This window comes from Mugil cephalus, chromosome 1, assembly GCF_022458985.1.
Source record: "Mugil cephalus isolate CIBA_MC_2020 chromosome 1, CIBA_Mcephalus_1.1, whole genome shotgun sequence".
Taxonomy (NCBI): domain Eukaryota; kingdom Metazoa; phylum Chordata; class Actinopteri; order Mugiliformes; family Mugilidae; genus Mugil; species Mugil cephalus.
In genome coordinates, this window is record NC_061770.1 from 12,204,351 (window position 1) to 12,225,515 (window position 21,165).

The 21,165-nt window shown below is 41.9% G+C and overlaps 1 protein-coding gene across 2 annotated transcripts; it reads left to right on the forward strand.

The window, feature by feature from the left end:
• col2a1a (collagen, type II, alpha 1a) lies at positions 1 to 19,529 on the forward strand. Of its 2 annotated transcripts, XM_047596846.1 has the most exons (54): positions 1 to 315; positions 2,037 to 2,243; positions 3,118 to 3,134; positions 3,266 to 3,298; positions 3,953 to 3,985; positions 4,153 to 4,206; positions 4,685 to 4,786; positions 5,238 to 5,315; positions 5,785 to 5,829; positions 5,931 to 5,984; positions 6,303 to 6,356; positions 6,774 to 6,827; positions 6,929 to 6,982; positions 7,083 to 7,136; positions 7,229 to 7,273; positions 7,398 to 7,451; positions 7,628 to 7,672; positions 7,823 to 7,876; positions 8,210 to 8,308; positions 8,403 to 8,447; positions 8,538 to 8,636; positions 8,739 to 8,792; positions 8,908 to 9,015; positions 9,133 to 9,186; positions 9,353 to 9,451; positions 9,614 to 9,667; positions 10,105 to 10,203; positions 10,392 to 10,445; positions 10,551 to 10,604; positions 10,719 to 10,772; positions 10,877 to 10,930; positions 11,536 to 11,580; positions 11,786 to 11,884; positions 12,514 to 12,621; positions 12,755 to 12,808; positions 12,939 to 12,992; positions 13,074 to 13,127; positions 13,327 to 13,380; positions 13,479 to 13,586; positions 13,756 to 13,809; positions 14,752 to 14,805; positions 14,897 to 15,058; positions 15,150 to 15,257; positions 15,483 to 15,590; positions 15,720 to 15,773; positions 15,899 to 16,006; positions 16,092 to 16,145; positions 16,270 to 16,377; positions 16,471 to 16,524; positions 17,090 to 17,197; positions 17,295 to 17,583; positions 18,195 to 18,382; positions 18,475 to 18,717; positions 18,820 to 19,529. In XM_047596846.1, the coding sequence occupies exons 1-54, from the start codon at positions 222 to 224 to the stop codon at positions 18,964 to 18,966; spliced, it is 4,473 nt and encodes a 1,490-aa protein (XP_047452802.1). In that variant the 5' UTR covers positions 1 to 221; the 3' UTR covers positions 18,967 to 19,529. The 2 variants fall into 2 exon arrangements, with proteins under 2 accessions (XP_047452802.1, XP_047452810.1); XM_047596854.1 differs by lacking the exon at positions 2,037 to 2,243 and having other exon boundaries at positions 2 to 315.
• Positions 19,530 to 21,165: the final 1,636 nt, after the last annotated feature.

Sequence of the window (21,165 nt, forward strand, 5' to 3'; positions counted from 1 at the left end):
TACAAGGCACAGTGGACATAAAACCGCGGTACTTGCCCTGACGCGGTGGGTGCAGAGTGCCAGCTGGGGCCCCGCGTTGGATTCCACTTAGAGTTTGGAGGGTTTGACTGCATGGTGCCATAAGTCTCTGGGAACACTCACTTAACACACCACTGCCTGAAAGCCGGGTCTACTCTGTCCCTTCATTCTCACCCAAGCTCCTGCATGTCTAATATTTAGACATGTTCAGCTTTGTGGATTCAAGGACTGTTCTGCTACTTGTAGCATCCCAAGTTGTTTTACTATCCGTGGTCAGATGTCAGGAAGAGGATGACCGTAAGTTGCAAAATTTGTTTTATTTTTCCTTTTTGTCTTGCAAACTCTGATCACATTACTAGTTTTGTGTTGCCATTTCAGTTCTTCATACCTGTAGTTTCATAAAATGTGTGTTGGAGAAATTACATTTCTGTGGTATTATGTCAAATGAATTTGACTGGATGTAGTTTTTTTTTGTAGAAGTTTCTAATCATTTCTCATTCTGTCAAGCTGGATGTCAAAAGTCTCTCCAGCGCATGTGTTTTTGTAGGATAGGTGAGGCTGTCAAGGTGCATCTGTGTGCGATGGAGGACCAGGTGAACAAGTGTCCATTTGTCACTGGTTACTGCTCAGACATTCCTGTAGTGTTTGGTCACATTATAGTGCTATTTGCTTAGCTATATTAAGCTTTTTAAGTTTTTGCTGGAAACCAGCTCTGGAGTGTTTTCAGCAAAAAATATATATATTTAATGCATGCCTTTTTTTTCTGGAGCACAAACAATTGCCCATTATGTACAAATGAAAAGTGAGTTTAATTGTTTCTTCAAGACTTGTAAAATAAACCTCACCCACAGGGTTTGGCTGGAGCAGAGTCAGGATTTTCATGATGCAAAGTGACAGGGTCAGACAGTGCTTGACCCCAGACTAGCAGGCTCAAAGGGGAGCAGGAAGGGAGTAGGACAGAGGGCAGCATGCACAGCAGGGAGTCAACAGATGATGGACACATATATTTTTAGCAAGATTCACTTAAGTTTTATGACGCCTAGTTTTCTCCTGCCTTATTTCTTTTATTAGCTTTTAGTGTCTAGAAGTTTAAATAAATGGGAGTTTGTGTGCAAGTAGTGAAAATGATTGTCACCTAGCACCTATGTGCCAAGTATCACTTTAACAGATATGCTTAAAAAGTAATTACAGTAGTTAGCAGGCCCAGCCCCAAGCTTAATTCTCCAGTTTGCACTAATGCTTAACACATCTATGGGATCCAGATGGAGAAATTCAGAGGGACACCTCTGTTTACTTAAGGCAGCAGCTTGTCAATTGGGCACAGTATCCCTGTAAGAGAGGTTCATTCATTCGAGCAGCAAAGCAGGCCTGCAGGTTAAATATACTCTGCTAAAGACGTGAAATACCTCAGTGCTGTTAGCTGTTAACTGTGCCTTGTGTTGACATTAAATTTAATGTTGCAGTAAAATTCTCCTTCTGATGAATTGGTGAATTTTCTTGCCGTCTTTGTGAGTTACTATTAAAGCTTGTAAATTATAGTTGCCACAGTTGATCTTTTTTTGGGTCAGAGCAGCACCTGTTCATCAGCATCGAACGGAAAAGTCCTCTCACTCTGTGTTAACTAAAAATCACACTGATTGATTATGTATTGTGTTTTTTCATGACTACTGAAGTATTGTGTGCTTTTTCATTAAATCTTTTTATGTAAGATTACTCATTATATTTTTTGCCTCTACGCCCCTCCCCTGTACCCGCTGACCACTCCTCCATCTTACCCTATACTGCTCTTACTCCTCCCACCTCCTCGCCTTGCCCTTTGACCCCTTATATCCTCTCATTCCCACTTCCTTCTCTTAAACCTTTTTTTAAAAAAAAAACAACAACAACAAAAAAACATTCATACCAACTCACAACACTAAAAATAATCCATTACCTACCTTGAACCAACCTTTCTACCTTCTTATTACTCCTGTTCCTTCCCTCTCCACCTGCTATGCGCCCCCTGCTGGTCACCACAGAGGAGGCAGGTGCCTGCATCCAGGACGGCCAGCAGTATAGTGATAAGGATGTGTGGAAACCAGAGCCGTGCCGCATCTGTGTGTGTGACAGCGGAGCGGTTCTGTGTGATGAGATAATCTGCGAGGAGATCAAAGAGTGTGCCAACCCTATCATCCCATCTGGAGAGTGCTGTCCCATCTGCCCTGCTGATGCCAGTGCGCCCATTGGTTGTAATTTATTTATTCACATACCCATAAATAAATTACTCTTTTTGCTTGCATTTATCTCTTTTCTGGCTGACACTTTTGAACAGGGAACTGCCACTGGATCCAAATATTCTGCCTGATCAGGATTAAAATAGACTGTAATTATAATGTCATCTTGATTTCATGATTTGGAAGCTGTAACTCAGTTGGCATCAGGCGTTCCCTATTCCAAGGTGACAGTCGTGTTTTTTTATGGAGACTAGACAAGCAGCATTATCAGGATTGTTTCACCCTCAATGAAAATCTTTTCCATTTGGGATCCTGGGCTGTGCTGTCTGGTCTTCATCTAAACTAGCAGACACTTCTGCTCAGTGTAACACAAGATGAAGTCTTTCTTCATATTATTGAGTCACAACTCAGCATTTAACCAGTTTCCAAGGTCTACTACAAAAAAGTGTCTTCTGAGAGTCTTTCCAACCTTCAAGAGTACACTATAGCTGAACCTGTGAAAGTTTCAGGTTCTTGTACACACAACTACTCTATTCCTGTCAAATTAACACTAAGCTGTTAAAGACAAAATACACCACTAGCTCTTTACTTGCTTTAACGTTTCGCTTTAATGACTGAATCTTAACCCTCATCTCTCAGTCCATGCTTGCTTTTGCCTCATCGCTTGCATCATTAATATAATCTGGATGGGTCCTTCAACCTTGGGGTTCGGTAAATGGTATTTGATCACTTTAGCATCCTTAGATTTCCTTGCAGGTTCCTTTTCTTTGGAATCACAGACTGTAGATCTCAAGTCAATCACGGTGTCTGAAACGTGTCACAGCAAAGAACCACTTTTAATGATGTTCTTCTTTCTTTCCCCTCATCCGTCCATCTGCAACATCAGAGACTTTTGGTGCTAAGGTGAGGTGGTGGGATAATACTGATGTCCATACTCTTAACAAGTAATATATTCACACAACATAACCTGTATTATAAATATAATAGCATTTCATTTAATTTTTGTCTTGTTTTCTTCTTTTTCTTTATCTCAGGGCCAGAAAGGAGAACCAGGAGATATTGCAGATGTAAGTAAAGACCCTCATTGGTACTTAATAACAACTACTATTACTTAATAATGATACACAATCACTGGACATAAAGCTTTCAGTCTTCCTTAGACAATTACCAACTACAGAATGTAATGTGCTATTAAAATATATCATAATTTCCCCACACACAAAGCATACTTCCCAAGATCTTGACATTTTTAATATTTCTGTCTTATCCTAGTCTTATTATTTAAGCCACTTTCCTTGAGTTTTCAACATTTTTGTTTGAAGAAAGGCAGCAGTTTCTCACTGATAACTACAGTATCTGAGACTTCCCATTAAATGAGGACAAACCTGCATTCCTAGGACATAATGAGCCCAGTCAAATCCTCTTAGATATTCTCAGCAACTTTGGGTCAAGTCCACACGTCAGGTGGAGAAAGTCAGACAAATCAGGGGTTAAGGGGAGGTGATGTTTTTAGAAAAAGCTTTTCCTGTCAAACTAAATCCTCATCAGGTTTAATTTTAAGAGTAAGATCTACCTCCTACAAAGTTGGAATGTTCTCAAAACATAGTGTGGTTAGAAACAAAGAAGGGCTCAGTGTGAAAGATGTTAATGAAATGTTTTGTTTTTTCTTATGATAATAGACACAGAAACCTGACTAAACCTTTCTTTTCATATTTGTGCAGGTTGTAGGCCCAAAAGGACCCCCTGGCCCGATGGTAAATATTAAACATTGTGTTAATTCCAATGATTAAGAGAAAGAGTTGGTCACATTTATGCTATATCTACACAAACTTTGCGATAATGTTGCACAACAACATGAGCTTTGCTATAAATCTTTTCATTATACTCAGTTGCTGAGACAAGCATGTTTGTTTTTTTGCAGGGACCCCCAGGTGAGCAAGGAACACGCGGAGAAGCCGGCGCTAAGGGTGACAAGGTAAGAGACATCACACTGGGACAAACCAACCCTCCCACTGATCTACTTAGGAGACAATTCAGAAGAAACTATCTCATGTTGATGTTATAGAATAATTTCAGCACTGAGCCACCAGATCCTCAGTCAAACAACAGCAGTTCTGATCATTATTAGAAGTCAGTTCTACACAAGCATGGAAATCTAATCATGCAACACATATATGAATATGTCTGTAAATGCCTTGTTAAAAAGTGGACTGACAAAACAAGAGACCACTAATACCAGTGACTAACAGACAAACCAATTCATGCAACTGTGAAGCTTAAAATAATAGAATGAACACATTGCTCTGGCCGGTTAACACCAACAGCAGATGGATAAAGTCACAGAGATGGTGGACTTGTCTGTGTCTCTGTACAACACAGTTACCATTTATGACCTGAGGTATTTTTAGTGCATTCAGTGACTCAAAGAAACCACCTCTCTCTCTTTTCCCTAGGGAAATCCTGGACCACGAGGAAGAGATGGTGAGCCTGGCACCCCTGGAAATCCAGGACCCGCTGGACCACCCGGACCACCCGGACCACCAGGGCTTGGAGGGGTAAGTCTAAGCTGTAAAACATGGCATTTTGCCAAATTGTGCCTGGTCTGATATTACACACACATCATACGGTGCTACAATTTGTGACACAACGGAAACTAATAATACAATGAGCAATACATTGACATCTGTGTATTTTCTGATACTCACTGTGCTTGTTCTTTAGACAAACTAGAGGAAGAATAAAGTGATCTGAAATCTGGCATAAAATGATTCAGTGAAAAGCATAAAGACATAAACAAGTGAACAGACAGACCAGCGGGTCGCCAGGCTGCAGACACACTGGCACCTGTTATCAAAACAAGAAGTGTGACAAATTATGTGCAGGGAGCAGGTGCAAGTTCTTCCAGGCGTATCTTCCTAAAGCTCCATTCAAATCAGTATTTGAGACCACTTACCTCCAGCAGACAAACTGGATGAACTGAGACTGGTCTGTTTTGTGTGTTTGCAGAACTTTGCTGCTCAGATGGCTGGAGGTTTTGATGAGAAGGCTGGAGGTGCTGCGATGGGTGTGATGCAGGGACCAATGGTACGTAACATTGTTTACTGTGGCTCACAGGACAAATCTATGTATAATTGTCCAGTATGAAGAGGGTTTATCTGTCACAGACACCAGTGACTGCAGTGCTGCCACCTTGTGATTGAGGGATTTCTCATGCAGTCAGTCCATCTGACTTTTTAAACTGATGTTTGCTGGGCTGAATACCGGAGCTGAAATTTAAACAGACCGTAAAAAAGAGTATGTTTGAGAGCAAATTACATTGAAATATGCCTCATACGTAATATTCCATGAAATATTATTGTTTAGAGATCTCTAGAAATAGATTTTGCAAAGGTCTCCCAATAAAGGTACTGTAATGGGATATCAGCTCTAAGCCCTTTCTGGGTCAATGATTAAGGGTTAAATTTTACTTAAATCTCAGTGGCTTTCTATTTTATTTATATGTCGGATCAGGTTGTGAAAAATGTTGTCTACGTGTCTTATGTTTGTTTTTCAGGGTCCTATGGGTCCTCGTGGTCCCCCTGGACCTACCGGAGCTCCTGTAAGTACATTCATTCAGGCAGCTAATGTTCAAATATATAAAGAACTGTTGACATTAATTTAGAAATTTCTAATGCTATCATTTATTATTTGAACAAATAGGGGCCACAGGGTTTCCAAGGTTCCCCCGGAGAGGCTGGAGAGCCTGGCCCAGCTGTAAGTATTAATATAAATCCCAGAATGCATCTCTACTTGTTTTCTGGTGTAATGTTTAAGACTTAACAACAACACATACGTTGTTATATTTCTATAAATAGTACCATGCGTCCATTTTAATCTTGTGGCTGTTTAGCACATCTCACTCAGAGCAAATAACTAATATTACAACCAAATCTGACATGCTATAAACAAGAACACACAGTTATCACTTTGCATCACATAAGCCTATCTAACTGTCATTATGTGGAGCTAGTATATATAATACATATACTGTATAATTGTTAGTGATTTCTTGTTTTGTTTGCTTTTTGACAGGGACCAATGGGACCTCGTGGACCACCTGGACCTTCTGGAAAACCAGGAAGTGATGTAAGTGGTGAATCATCATCTAAATATAAAACTCACAGCTCCTTAAGATATAAACACAAAACCCACACCAAGCCACGGCCAAATGTCAGTCCTCATCTTATTATATAAAAAAATGTCCTTAAATGTGTTCCATCTATATACAAAACCATCTCAGTCTATTCCCTCACTTTTACACTGACGTCAGAGTCAATCTGTTCCTCCTTCTTCACAAACTACTCAGCTCCCTGATGTACTCATCATGATAAATTCTATGTACCACCAGGGGGCACTATCTATCCCCTAATGTTACTGATGAAAATGATGACTTCACATTTTACACGTGTACCTGTATACAATAGCTTTCCAGGGAATTTCAGAGCAGATACATCATATCACACAGATGCACAATTAATTACGGTACTTCCTGTTTGTTTTCAGGGTGAAGCTGGCAAACCTGGCAAAGCTGGTGAACGTGGACCTGCAGGGCCTCAGGTGAGCAGAAAATAATCGGTCAATGTTTTTCTGCTGTAGCCCACTTAAGGCTTAAACCAGAAAATTATGATGAATAAAACATATTAATTTTTAAATTTCAGGGAGCTCGTGGATTCCCTGGAACTCCTGGACTACCTGGAATCAAAGGACACAGAGTGAGTGTTTCAGCCATTGTTGCCAAAATATTCAGTTTCAGCTAAACTGTAGATGCTCAATCACAATGAATTACGACTGACTTATCATGTTTCTTTCTAGGGTCATCCTGGTCTGGATGGAGCTAAGGGAGAGAATGGTGCTGCAGGAGCTAAGGTTAGCTCATTGTCTAATTGCCCTGTGTCTTTAGACCTGTCACTCTTTTATGCTCACGTCTTCTAATTTCTTCTTATCTTGGTTCCTATCAGGGTGAGAGCGGTGCTTCTGGAGAGAACGGTGCCCCTGGACCCATGGTGAGTGTACCCTGCTTTATCGGGTCGACCACATCAAGTGGATAGTGACACATTGTTACATAACAGAAATAATAGATGTTTGAATGAAAATGATTAACCTGATCAATTGCATCTTCTGTCATAGGGCCCACGTGGTCTGCCTGGTGAGAGGGGACGCCCTGGAGCTTCTGGAGCTGCAGTAAGTTATAATTTCACATATGCATCAATAATTCTACAAGAAAATAAGTTTTTTGCTTTTGGGTTTTTTTTGTAGTTGTTTTTTGTTTTAACTTTGGATCCTTTGGTAGATCGTAGTTTCATTGGCCTTTTTGTAATGATGCATGGAACTGACTCTTCTGTCTTTGCACTTTTCAGGGTGCCCGTGGAAATGATGGCTTGCCTGGTCCTGCTGGTCCCCCTGTACGTATCACAGTCCCCATTTTTCATCCAATTCATCCGATTGATTTTTCTTTTATAAATATGTCTTGTATCACTTTGATATATCACAGCAACAAAGTGATCAAAGATGAACTCCTGATGATAACATGATGATTTTTGTTGCCTTTGCAGGGTCCCGTTGGTCCTGCTGGAGCTCCCGGTTTCCCAGGATCTCCAGGAGCTAAGGTTTGTATAAATCACATCATCCTTCATACTTACCTGTAGTCGATCTATTATTTTTTTTTAAAAAAAAACAATAAACAAATAAAGGGTCAGTTTAATTTTTCATAGCCACGTTCAGTTGAATGTAATGCAAACTACTCAGTAATACCGATGTCACAGAACAAAAAGTCTTTCAGAGTCCTTTCATCTTTGGTTGACTTCCTGTTTGTGGCTAAATGTGTAATTTAGTCACAGACAGGTAATTTCAGTGTCACTAATCTTGGAACAAACTGTATGATAATGAATAATTCCAGCATTGTGTTCAGCTGGATGAAACAATTTTCTATGGCCTGTCAGGGAGAAGCTGGTCCCACAGGTGCCCGTGGAGCTGAAGGAGCACAGGGACCCCGTGGAGAGGCTGGTACCCCAGGATCTCCTGGACCCGCTGGAGCATCGGTTAGTCTTTGATCTCAGTATCATTCTTCTTGATTTTTACTGATTTAATGTTGATGCATTGTAATATAATGTTTCTCCTTCTCTGGCTGTATAGGGCAATCCTGGTACTGATGGTATCCCTGGAGCTAAAGGATCTGCTGTAAGTCCAAACTCTTGGCGGTTCTGTGGTGTTTATATTTTATGAGATTCACATTTTACATGATATATTTCTGTCTCTTTCTCCCTGAAGGGTGCTTCTGGTATTGCTGGTGCCCCCGGATTCCCTGGCCCCCGTGGCCCACCTGGACCTCAAGGAGCAACTGGACCTCTGGGGCCCAAAGGACAGTCTGTAAGCGAGCTGTGGACAAACTGATACAATGTGAAACTTCAGTTTTTGCTCCTGTTATGATTAGTAATAGTTGTGGCTGTCTTCCTCTCTTGCCATGTTTAGGGAGACCCTGGTCTTCCTGGATTTAAAGGAGAAGCTGGACCCAAGGGAGAGCTTGTGAGTTGCTCAGATTTAATTTTATAGATTTAGACCATGCAATATAGTGGGTCATAAACACAAGGAGACACCTACAACTTAGAGGCGATTTACTGATATATGATAATATTTTCAGGGCCCTGCTGGTCCTCAAGGTGCACCTGGCCCTGCAGGAGAAGAAGGAAAGAGAGGTGCCAGAGGAGAGCCTGGAGCTGCTGGACCCCTCGGACCTCCAGGAGAGAGAGTACGTAATCAGGACATGCAACATATTACTGGTCACTTTTATAACAATAACAAAATGTAATATGGGCTGTTTTATGCACACTCTAATTGTTATACTTCATTCTGTGATTTCTCTCAGGGAGCTCCTGGTAACCGTGGTTTCCCAGGTCAGGATGGTCTTGCTGGTGCTAAGGTGGGTTCTGCGTAAAGTAGCATTTATTGAATGTTGATTTCATCTGATAAACACCACTGACTTTATCTGTGACTGACTTTATCACAGCAGGACAAAGATGCAACAAAAGCTGATTGTTGTATAACTCGTATTTAAAGCTCACTTCCTTTGCTCTTACTTTTTTAAGGGTGCCCCTGGTGACCGTGGTGTTCCTGGTGCTGCTGGGCCTAAAGGTGCTACTGGAGACCCCGGACGCACAGGAGAGTCTGGCCTCCCTGGAGCCAGAGTGAGTCTTGCAATTTCACACAGTATTAGTCCAGAATCAGTCGAGCGGTGTTGCTCTCCTATACTCTTCTTGGATATTTAGTGTGGTTTGTGTGAGTCCACTGATTTATTTCCATTATTTGTCCCACTTACAATCTCTAAAATATGGGTGTGCCTTTCATAGGGTCTTACTGGTCGTCCTGGAGATGCTGGTCCTCAAGGCAAAGTTGGACCCTCTGTAAGTACAACATTAATGTAATTTTCTATGATACACAAGCCTGACTATTGATATGCATTTTCATGTCTGAAAATAGTACTTAAGCAGCACAGACATAGCATTAAAGCACAGTAAATATAGTTTGACCTCAGTAACTGCAGCATTTATTTCACCATGGTGAAAGCATTGTATTGAACAAGCTCAACACAATTATCTACTGTTTCACTGTAGCAGAGAACAGAGCAATTTACACTGGCCACAAAGCCTGATATGCAATCCAGAGACATCTGTTTAAACTTGATAGTAACTTTTGCATTCTAGTATAACAGTATTTTCTATCTAGATATACAATATAAAATATACAATATAATTATCAAGAACCCACTGGTTTCAAGTTTTGGGGTAAGAGCTGCTGTTTTTCTGTTTCAGTGTTGATTTATGATTTGTGCTTTTGACAGGGTGCCCCTGGTGAGGACGGTCGCCCCGGCCCACCTGGTCCTCTGGGAGCCCGTGGACAGCCAGGAGTGATGGGATTCCCTGGACCAAAGGGAGCCAATGTACGTGTCTGAGGGTCACAGTAGTACAGACACTTCATGACTGCATGCGACACACTGTTCTAAATACACCCTTGTGCACGCATATACAAATTATACTATTCTACTGTAATTAAACTACATTAATCTTATTGCCCTCAAAATCCAACAAGACTTTCTACAGATGATTTAATACTATTTCTCTTCAACAGGGTGAACCTGGAAAGCCTGGAGAGAAGGGTCTTGTGGGTCGTCCTGGTCTTAGAGTAAGTACCTTTACTATCCTCCAAATGTTACGTATCTTACAAATGGATTTAACATCATCAGTTTCCTGAGAACTTTACATAATTTAAGTAAACTTCTCTGAACAGGGTCTGCCTGGAAAAGATGGAGAGACTGGTGCTGGTGGACCTCCAGGCCCTGCTGTGAGTATTTCAGCTTACCTACATGTTGTAAGACATAAGACATGTCTTACACTCCTGTGACAGTTTATTTGCTCCTTGTCCTTCACTGATCACCTGTGTTTGGGTCTACCTTAGGGTCCTGCTGGAGAGAGAGGAGAGCAAGGACAGCCTGGACCATCTGGATTCCAGGTGAGTTTCGGCAAAACATACATACAAATAATTGAAACATGAACAGCAACATGATAAGTTATCATTATCAGACTTTCACTAACTCATTTGCTGTTGTTGAACAGGGTCTGCCTGGACCATCTGGTCCTCCTGGAGAGGCTGGAAAACCTGGAGACCAAGTGAGTATTCATTCTGACTGATTTGTGCCATCTGCAGGTCCACAACAACCAATTTTAAGACATAACGTATTATAATCTGTCTATAGCAAACTGTCTACACTTCTTAAACGGGCAATGTTTAGGATTTATTTTGTTTTATCTTATTTTATCTTTTTTATGAAACAGACACCAAAACAAATCCCTTGTATGTACAAATATACTCAGCAATAAGTCTTTTGATTCTGATTCTAAAAGACAAGCAATAGTCTCTGATTTAAGACAGTAGAGATAACGTAATGTTGGTGAGTTTTTATTCTGTCCTACAGTAATATTCAGTGCTGTTCCCTGTCACAACAAAATTATGAGGAAGACACTTTAATATCCCTGTGTTAATGCTAAAATTACCAAAATGGCTCATATACCAAATATAGCCTGAAATCATATCTTAAGTAATGGTCTTATTAGTCTCTATTGTCTGTTATAGTTTAGTATAGTAATTTTGTCTTGCTTTAATTTTACAAATTTAACAAATGACATTCCTTGACATTGATTATAGGACATAGAAGTTTTTAGATGTGTGTGTCCGTGTGTGATTATAAAAACTAATAAGTCTTTTCTGTCTGCAGGGTGTTCCTGGAGAGGGTGGAGCTCCTGGTGCTGTTGGACCCAGAGTGAGTTTCCATGTTCACACTTTTCATCTACATTTCTGGTGTTATTGATGGAAAGAAAAGTACAAACACTGCAAGCTATGACTTGTACACATAGATCTCATACATGTGCATTACTAATTTACACTGTAGGTCTTGACCTTAACTGAGATATTGATGCCACTTCCTCTTTCTCTTGTTAATCCACCGTGTCTTTGTTCTCTGACAGGGTGAACGTGGTTTCCCAGGTGAGAGGGGTGGTTCTGGACCTCAGGGTCTTCAGGGACCCCGTGGACTTCCTGGAACTCCTGGAACTGATGGACCCAAGGTCAGTAGATGACTTTTGAACCACTCCCAAATAATAGCTTATATTACAGTGAAATGTATTAACTGTTCCTTAGAAGGTGTTTTAATTGTTGGAACGTGGAGCTTAAGAGAATGTGTGAAGGAGTCTGTGATGATTGCATTTTACTCCATATCATTCATACTGGTGTGTCTTCAGGGTGAAACAAAGGCTAAAATTTAGGTCCAGCTAGAGTCATGACTAAAACAATGAACTTTAATAATTCTTACTTCTACTTCTCTATAAAGCTATTTCGGGTTTCCATAGGATTCTCTTTTGATTTCTTGAATGACCAACAAAGACTTCCTGAAGTCTCAACTGATTCTCCCTCTTTCCTGTTAATGTAAATCTAACTGGTTCTTATCAGTGATGGTATCATCTTCTCAATGTATGTCTCAAAATGTCCAGTTTGTGCCTTAACATGAATTAAGTAAGACATAAAAACATAAAATAATGGTCTGTTGATTTTATTCATTGTTGTATATGCTGAAACCTTTCTGAAGGGTGATATATTATAAATAAATAACGAAACTTTATTCAACATGACACCAAAGAACATGACTCACCGGTGAGATCCTATTTCTAATCCAACTTTCCTTCTCGGTTTTTATCAGGGAGCTATTGGACCAGCTGGTGCTGCTGGACCCCAGGGAGCCCCAGGCCTGCAGGGTATGCCCGGAGAGAGAGGAACCGGTGGTATCCCAGGACCCAAGGGAGACAGAGTAAGTGACAAAAATGTTTTGAAAATGTTATGGCACACTTTTATTTTTACATTGGGTATTATTTCAAGTGTGTAGCTCATAGTAGCAGTGAAGAGTAATGTCTAATACTGTGGCCTTCTTTTTTGTCCAACAGGGTGACAATGGACAGAAGGGACCTGAGGGTGCTCCTGGAAAAGATGGTGGTAGAGTGAGTTCAAAATAGAATTTAAAGAGTAAAACATTTGGGCTATGATCAAACAATTTAACATTAAATTTCCATCAGACCTATTTCTAATGTCTTTCCCTTATTTCTCCACCCATGCTTTTTTCTTTCTCAGGGTTTGACTGGTCCCATTGGTCCTCCTGGCCCATCTGGACCCAATGGTGCCAAGGTATGAATGTTGTGCTTCTCTCTAGATGGTTAAACAGATCCACTGGGATAGAGTTTAACTGACAGTTTCTCTTCTATCCAGGGTGAGACTGGACCTTCTGGCCCAAGTGGTGCTCCTGGTGTCCGTGGTGCTCCTGTAAGTACCTTCTTTTGTGTCAGTGTCACAGTTTGGAGGAAACACGATGTTAAATAATACTTACTCCCCTACCCTTGCACAGGTATCATGATGTAATAAGTAACAACTATTATTGACACTGTATTTTTTAAATTTAAAAAGGTACCAGCCTCTTGTCCTGACCTCACACTGACCAACAGTCTCTTCTACTTTCTTGCAGGGTGACCGTGGTGAGGTTGGTCCTCCTGGGCCTGCTGGCTTCGCTGGACCTCCTGTAAGTAAAACCACCTCAATACCTTCTGTTCACATCAAATAGCTCACCCACATTTATTGGCGCTCTGCTAATATCACTGTTCTGTTTGAAATACACAGGGTGCAGATGGTCAGCCTGGTGCCAAGGGAGAAATCGGTGAGGGCGGACAGAAGGGAGAAGCTGGTTCTCCTGGACCTCAGGGACCATCCGGAGCTCCTGGACCCGTGGTGGGTGTTTGACCTGAAAATGAAGACGTGGAAATGGACACTGTGTCTCTTGTATTCATCTCGTGTTATATTAAACTGGAGATAGAAACACAGCAAACAGGGCTACACTGTGATTTAGAGTCACTCTAATGAGTTTGTGAACATCATTAATTGTTTATCTCTTTTTCAGGGACCTACTGGTGTAACTGGACCTAAAGGAGCACGTGGTGCTCAGGGAGCTCCTGTAAGTAACTCGTACACATCACATATATGACCCATTTTGTAGTCCTGAACGATTTCTGATTAATTAACATCATGCAACCAAGACAAAGGACACACTAAAATTTAGTGTAGTAATCAGTTAGTTGATAGAAAAATCTAATTAAATGTCCAAATAAACCCATAAATAAAAAAAATAGCAGATCTCCCAAGGTTTGAGTTCTAATCCTTAGTGAGGATGTACTGGTTGTAAAAATGACACAGTTATGACACAATTTATTTCCAGAGTAGATGAATGTATAAATTCAATAACACGCGTCTTTAAAGCTCAGATAATTGAAAATGGAACATTTATGAAGTATTGTTTACTAATCTGGCTGGACACTTCTGGTCACATAAAGCATAAACCTTGATTAATAATCTTTAATTACAGCTTAACAGAGCTGTAGATATTTGGATACAATACAGTAAATCAAGCTGAAGGCAAACCAGGTGGTCACGCATGGATCACTGCTGGTGCTCACTGTTATTTGACCTCAAAATACACCAACACATACAACATATACTAAACAAAACATATTTTTTATAAACCCAGCATATTACACACTGTCACACTGGGCTTCAGAGATGAACATCAGCAGATCTAAAAGTATATGTCTGATGTCACGTTGTACAATGAAGCTCCAGACTCTAGTGGCAACATTAAGAGTCTTTTTCCTGAGCAGACACTTTCTGCAGTAGGAATAATGCACCAGTGATCTGTCCTGGTGTCACAGTGAGCCAGCATGTACAATACCAGAACCTTAAAACTGACCAGTTGCATTATACTATTAATTCTACTACTCATTATTTACATATTGTTTTCCCTAATGTCTCAAAAGGAGAGTGTGTAGTTTATTTTGATTCCAAGTACAAGGAGAAGTGAGCTTATGGGTTAATGTTTACTTTCTCTCTTTCACGTTTACAGGGTGCTACAGGTTTCCCTGGAGCTGCAGGCAGAGTTGGATCACCTGGACCTAATGTGAGTATTTCATCAAAACAAACAACCAATAAATCCTAAATCATTCTATTATTGCTCTCACCCACTGAAATTCTTCATCTTTCCAATGCAGGGTAACCCTGGCCCTTCAGGTCCTGCTGGCCCTGCTGGTAAAGATGGACCAAAGGGTGTCCGTGGTGATGCTGGCCCCCCAGGAAGACAGGGAGACGCTGGCCTCCGTGGACCTTCTGGTCCTCCCGGAGAGAAGGGAGAGCCTGGAGATATAGGAGAACCTGTGAGTTTGATTTTGTACCTATTTCAATTCAGCCACAGGCACCTAAAAAGGAACATTTCATGACTTGGTTTCCTCTGTCTTGACTCTGTAGGGTGCTGATGGACCTTCAGGTCCTCAGGGTCTGGCTGGATCCCGTGGTATTGTTGGTTTGCCTGGTCAGCGTGGAGAGAGAGGTTTCCCTGGACTCCCTGGACCTTCTGTAAGTGCTTCTGTCAACAAATGTGTATGAGTATGTTTCAATGTAAACAGTGGGACAATTTCAATAAAATTGTATATACCACGTGTTTTTTGTAAGTCTGGACATTTTCCAGACTCTTTTCACACTGTGATTCTTTTATTGATCTATTAAATATCCGAATATTATTCTGGACCTTTGATGATGACGAAGGAGCTTCTGAAATCTATTTTTTTCCTCTCTGTGCAGGGAGAGCCTGGTAAACAGGGAAGTCCTGGCTCTGGTGGTGACCGTGGACCCCCTGGACCTGTTGGCCCCCCTGGACTTACAGGCCCTCCTGGAGAGACTGGTAGAGAGGTAAGAACTGAACAACAACCACATCAAAATACCCATAATTACAACTCTGGAAACAGTACTGTCATCTTGGTTCATCAAATTGACTCATGCTGTCTTCATCATCAATATTAATTTGGTTTTGTGAATCAGGGAACCCCTGGATCTGATGGCCCCCCTGGTAGAGATGGATCCACTGGAGTCAAGGTGAGAGACTCACATAAAGATTAGAAATCCGTCTAAAAACTTACTCCTTAAAAAAATCTATTCCAGATGTGCTAGTTAGCAAAAACGACTGTTATCCTGCCTCATCATCTTGTGTCCTCCTGCAGGGAGAGCGAGGTAACACTGGTCCTGCTGGTGCCCCCGGAGCTCCCGGTGCCCCTGGTGCCCCTGGACCTGTCGGACCCCTTGGCAAGCAGGGAGACAGAGGAGAGGCTGTAAGTAACTGTAGGCACTAGAGACACAGTGTTGGACACTGATTAATTTAGTATACTTAGTGTAAAAACTCATTTTGTTACTTAGGGCGCACAAGGACCTGCAGGACCCCCTGGATCAGCTGGTGCTAGAGGAATGGCTGTGAGTATGCTGACACCTACCATTAAGTTTTTTTTTTGTTTTTTTTTCAAATTTTTCTTTGGCTGAGGTAATTAAAAGTGCTATTTACATCCAGTAATAAATTACCTACCAACATTTACTCCAGGGACCACAAGGACCACGTGGAGACAAGGGAGAGGCTGGTGAGACCGGCGAGAGGGGACAGAAGGGTCACCGTGGCTTCACTGGTCTGCAAGGTCTTCCTGGACCCCCTGTAAGTAATCCAAGACTAATATTTCATCCCCGCAGTGCCACTTATCATCCGTCTTGTGTGTCCTCTAATCTGTTTTTGTCCTTGTCTTGACAGGGTCCCGCTGGAGATGCTGGAGCCTCTGGACCTGCTGGACCAAGTGGCGCTAAGGTGAAAAAACTGGGTGAAAGAGAAGAAATATTCCCCTGTTGCATTTTCATCTTGCAGTTTTAACACTCAAGATATGTGATGGTAATATAGGGCACGGGTTAGTCTCTTTGTAAGTCTCCAATCACCTGACAAAGATGGGGACAGGAAGGGCAACGTGCTTTAATTGCCTACTGCTGTGATAAGATGGGCAGCCGAAGCATTTTGCAATTACTCTCTGTGAGGGAAAGTGGCAGACAGATGGGGGGGCTATGATTTGTGAAACCACCCCTGTGGAGATTGGAAATGGGCTTCGGTTTATCTATTCTAGATTAAGCCAAACGCTGAGGATGATAAGAAAAAATGTGAAGTGAAAGTCACCCTACAAATCTTCATGCATTAGGCAAATGTCTGAGCATAATAGAGAGAAGCTGCTGGTGCATTTGAAATGATTCATCAGATTCTTTCTCATCCAGACGACATAGTGGCTCTAAAGCAATAGAAAAAATAGCTGAGCAGAAAGCATAAGTTTACTAAATGAAGTGCTGTTTCTGGGCGTCACTTTGATCAACACTCACTGTTTCTGTAGGGACCACCTGGACCTGCTGGACCCGCTGGCAAAGATGGATCTAATGGACAGCTTGGTCCCATTGGACCCCCTGGACCTCGTGGACGTTCTGGAGAATCTGGTCCTGCTGTATGTGACATGCAATTAGAAAATCTACAACCTCCACAGGTCTGTATACTGTTCTGTTCCAGTGAGGTCTCATTTCTCCTCTTTTACCTTCCTTTAGGGTCCTCCTGGAAACCCCGGACCCCCTGGTCCTCCTGGTCCCCCTGGCCCTGGTATTGACATGTCTGCCTTTGCTGGACTGGGTCAGACTGAGAAGTCCCCTGATCCTCTCAGGTACATGAGAGCTGATGAGGCCTCCAACTCTCTGAGGCAGCACGACGTTGAGGTTGATACCACACTCAAGGCCCTCAACAACCAGATTGAGAACCTGCGCAGCCCAGACGGCTCCCAGAAGAACCCTGCTCGTACCTGCAGAGACCTCAAACTGAGCCATCCTGAGTGGCAGAGCGGTAAGTAGAGCAGAAATCCAAGGCCTGATAGGAAGTTTGAGTGGACAACACTTTTAATGATGTTCATGTGATGTTTATACACTTCTGTCCTCATACTTCTGGATTCCCATGCTGCACTTCATAGAGTTTAAAAATAGCCAGTTATGCTGTGATATGTTTCTGTTTCCCCAGTTTACTTAATTAGTCTGATTATGTGGATTCACTGATGCTGAACACTGGAGATTTAACAAGTTTAGAAAAGAGGCGGCCTGGCTATGTTTAGAGTTCAAACTAAAACATAAATGACTCAGGACAAGACACAACACTCAGATAAACATGTTATTCAAGATTCAATTAAATAGCCCTTTTAATCGTATTATCATCTCACATAAACTGCAATGGTTAAAACGAGGAAAACAATAAAATGTATTCCAACATAATGACTGGGCATGTGAAAACTCCATTAAACCCATACAGGAATCTCACTATCAATACCTTTATGGGTGCGTTAAAAAACTGTACATCAAGGGACTTGGTTGATGAACACGGTTTTGGAAAATGAGTGACTGCACATTCTTGGATTCAGTTATCAAGCTTCTCTCATTATTTCGCTGACTCTCTCTAATGTCCAGGTGACTACTGGATTGATCCCAACATCGGTTGCACAGCCGATGCCATCAAGGTCTTCTGTAACATGGAGAATGGAGAGACCTGCGTCTACCCAACCATCGACAAGGTACCAAAGAAGAACTGGTGGACCAGCAAGAGCAAGGACCGCAAACACGTCTGGTTCGGAGAGACCATGAACGGTGGATTCCACGTGAGTAACGTTGTGTTTAAATAAATCCCCGAAGAGTCGGTAGTAAATGTGGATTCAGTGCTGACTCCTCCACCTGTTGTCTGGTTCCACAGTTCAGCTACGCTGAGGACGGCCCTGTTGGCAACGCTGCCACCATCCAGCTGAATTTCCTGAGGCTTCTATCCACTGAAGCATCCCAGAACCTCACTTACCACTGCAAGAACAGCATTGCCTACATGGACGCTGCCACAGACAACCTGAAGAAGGCTTTGCTGCTGCAGGGCTCCAATGAGATTGAGATCCGTGCAGAGGGAAACAGTCGCTTCATTTACGGTGTGTTGGAGGATGGCTGCCAGGTGAGTGCGAAACGGAAACAGGACAAATCTCTCAGTTGTATATGCTCTATATTTCTATTTATAGGACCGTAGGTAACATATTTATCTGCTGTTACTCAACAGAGACACACAGGTCGGTGGGGCAAGACTGTCTTTGAGTACAAAACACAGAAAACCTCCCGTCTGCCAATCGTGGACATTGCCCCTATGGACATCGGAGGAGCGGATCAGGAGTTCGGAGTGGAAGTTGGAGCTGTCTGCTTCTTGTAAAGTGGAGTATCACAATGGCCCCCCAAAACACAGGAAATAAATGAACTCAACCATGAAACATTTACACACACCTCCACAATAAAGAAGACTGGAAATTTGTAAAAGAAAATTGATACTTTTTCTCTCACAACAAAGTGCTCTCCAAGTTGTACTCCCTGGATGTTAGCACTGAAGGGCACCGGCAATATCTGTACACCACACCAGCATTCTCTGTCAACCCGCTTCCTGAAATCCAGTCATGTTTCCCATGGCCCACTGTTGACGGGAACGAGTCAGAGCCAGGAGGAAGAGGGACCAAGCAAACAAGTTATGGAGAACAGAAACATGGCTTGATGTCACTTATTTATTGTCTAACCTGAATGGGCAGAGTTGAGGTAGGACTGGACGGGTTCACTTTGTAAGTAAGACAAGCCCCTCCCCCTTTTCCACTACAGCCGCACAACCTCTGTCCCAGTCCTACTCCACCTCCCTCCCTGTTTCCCTCCTCCTGACACACAAATACAGCATTTTGAATCAGTGTAGAATTAAAATAAATACTCTCAGTAAGTAAAAAAAAAAAAAAACAACAACCAGGTGCTCCAGGCCTGTCCATCGTGAGCAGGAGCAGAAGCTTTACTGTGTATTATAAATCCTTGGTTCTATTGTTGTAAAAGTCTGTGTTTATAAACAAGCAGATGGTTTTATATATATTTCCACATTATGTGTGTACATGTGTCTATATGCACACCAACACTTTTTGGAAAGTGAGGTTACATTTGGGATGTATGTTTCAGTGTCCTGTACCCCTTGACTGCCCATCAGAAGAAGGCCCAGTTCTCATCCCAAAAACATTGAAGAATTTGAGGGAAATTTGTTTTGCTCTTTTTTTTTCTTTTTTTTTTATTGTAGTCATCCAGATTGTTTAAAGCTACCTCACGCTGATAAACAAAGTGAACATGTCGAGTTTAAATCTGAGCTGAACCAAACATTAGCTTTCAGATGGATCTGGGGCTGAACGGCCATCTTTGCTTTGGGTTGCTCTCTCTTCAGAAGGTGCTACGAGTTCTGTTAATTAACCCCCCTCTTCCCCCACACATACCCCCCCAACCCTAACCCCCTCCCCTCATTCCCACTAGCCTCACATCACACACTCACACTCCACCCTGGAGGAGGGGTGAGCCGGGTTAAGACAGGGGAGACAGGGCCTGGAGTCCCCAACAGCCGACCGTGGGACTCCAAGGACGGCTGATCAAAAACAACCAGGGTGGGTTGTCTCTGTGTGTGTGTGAGGGCGTGTACATTTTTCTAATTAATTTTATTATGATCACGATCGTTTTTGTTCTTATTTTGTTACACTTCTAATTGATGTAAATTGGAAAATAAAAGGAAAACCGAATGAAGGCTGAGGTGGACTTTTAATTGACTTTTGAATAGAAACAGAAATGGCGCGAGGATGCTTTTCTCCTTCCAGCAGAACCGTTCACGTGTGCTCGAAACCTTTATTTTTTATTTTTGCTAAACCTGTACTTCTCGAGGTCAGTTACTCTTCACTGTGAGTGTGAGTGAGCATGTGTGTGATAGTTTGAGACTGTGACGGAAATGTGTGTCTTCGTGAGAGAGTCTCGTAACAAAAAAAAAAAGAGAAGAAGAAGAACAAAAGTACTGTATTCGTTCTGCGGTATCAGGGTGGGGCTGTCGCTGGCTCCTGTTTGTCTGAACTAATAAAGAACATATTGTTGACTGGAATCAAGTATTTTGTAGAGGAGTTGCGCACCAGAACAGCTGCATCTCTGCTCATATTTACTGACTCATCTGAGCAATAAAAGCTTGTCTGAAGCCACTGCGGTGACATACTCTCATTTAAGGTCATACAACTTCATTTACACAAGGTCTAGTTTACATTTTATAATGTAAATATGTCTCACAAAAAGACACCAGTGATCGATATGAACGTCATTCTAAGATTAAACTATTAGATTAGATCAGAGTTAACTAAAAATAAAGGATTTCTTTCTATAAATTAAATTACATGGGCAACAGAGTACTTTAAAAACACAACAAAATGACTTTAAATACTACTTAGGTGTGTCTGATTAAGCCAATTGATGCCGTGCACCACCAAAAAAAAAAAAGTGGGTGAGTGGGTGCAGTGTTCAGGTGTAATGAATATGAGAGGTCTTGTGTGAACCATGGATGACACTGGATCCTACATTACAAGCA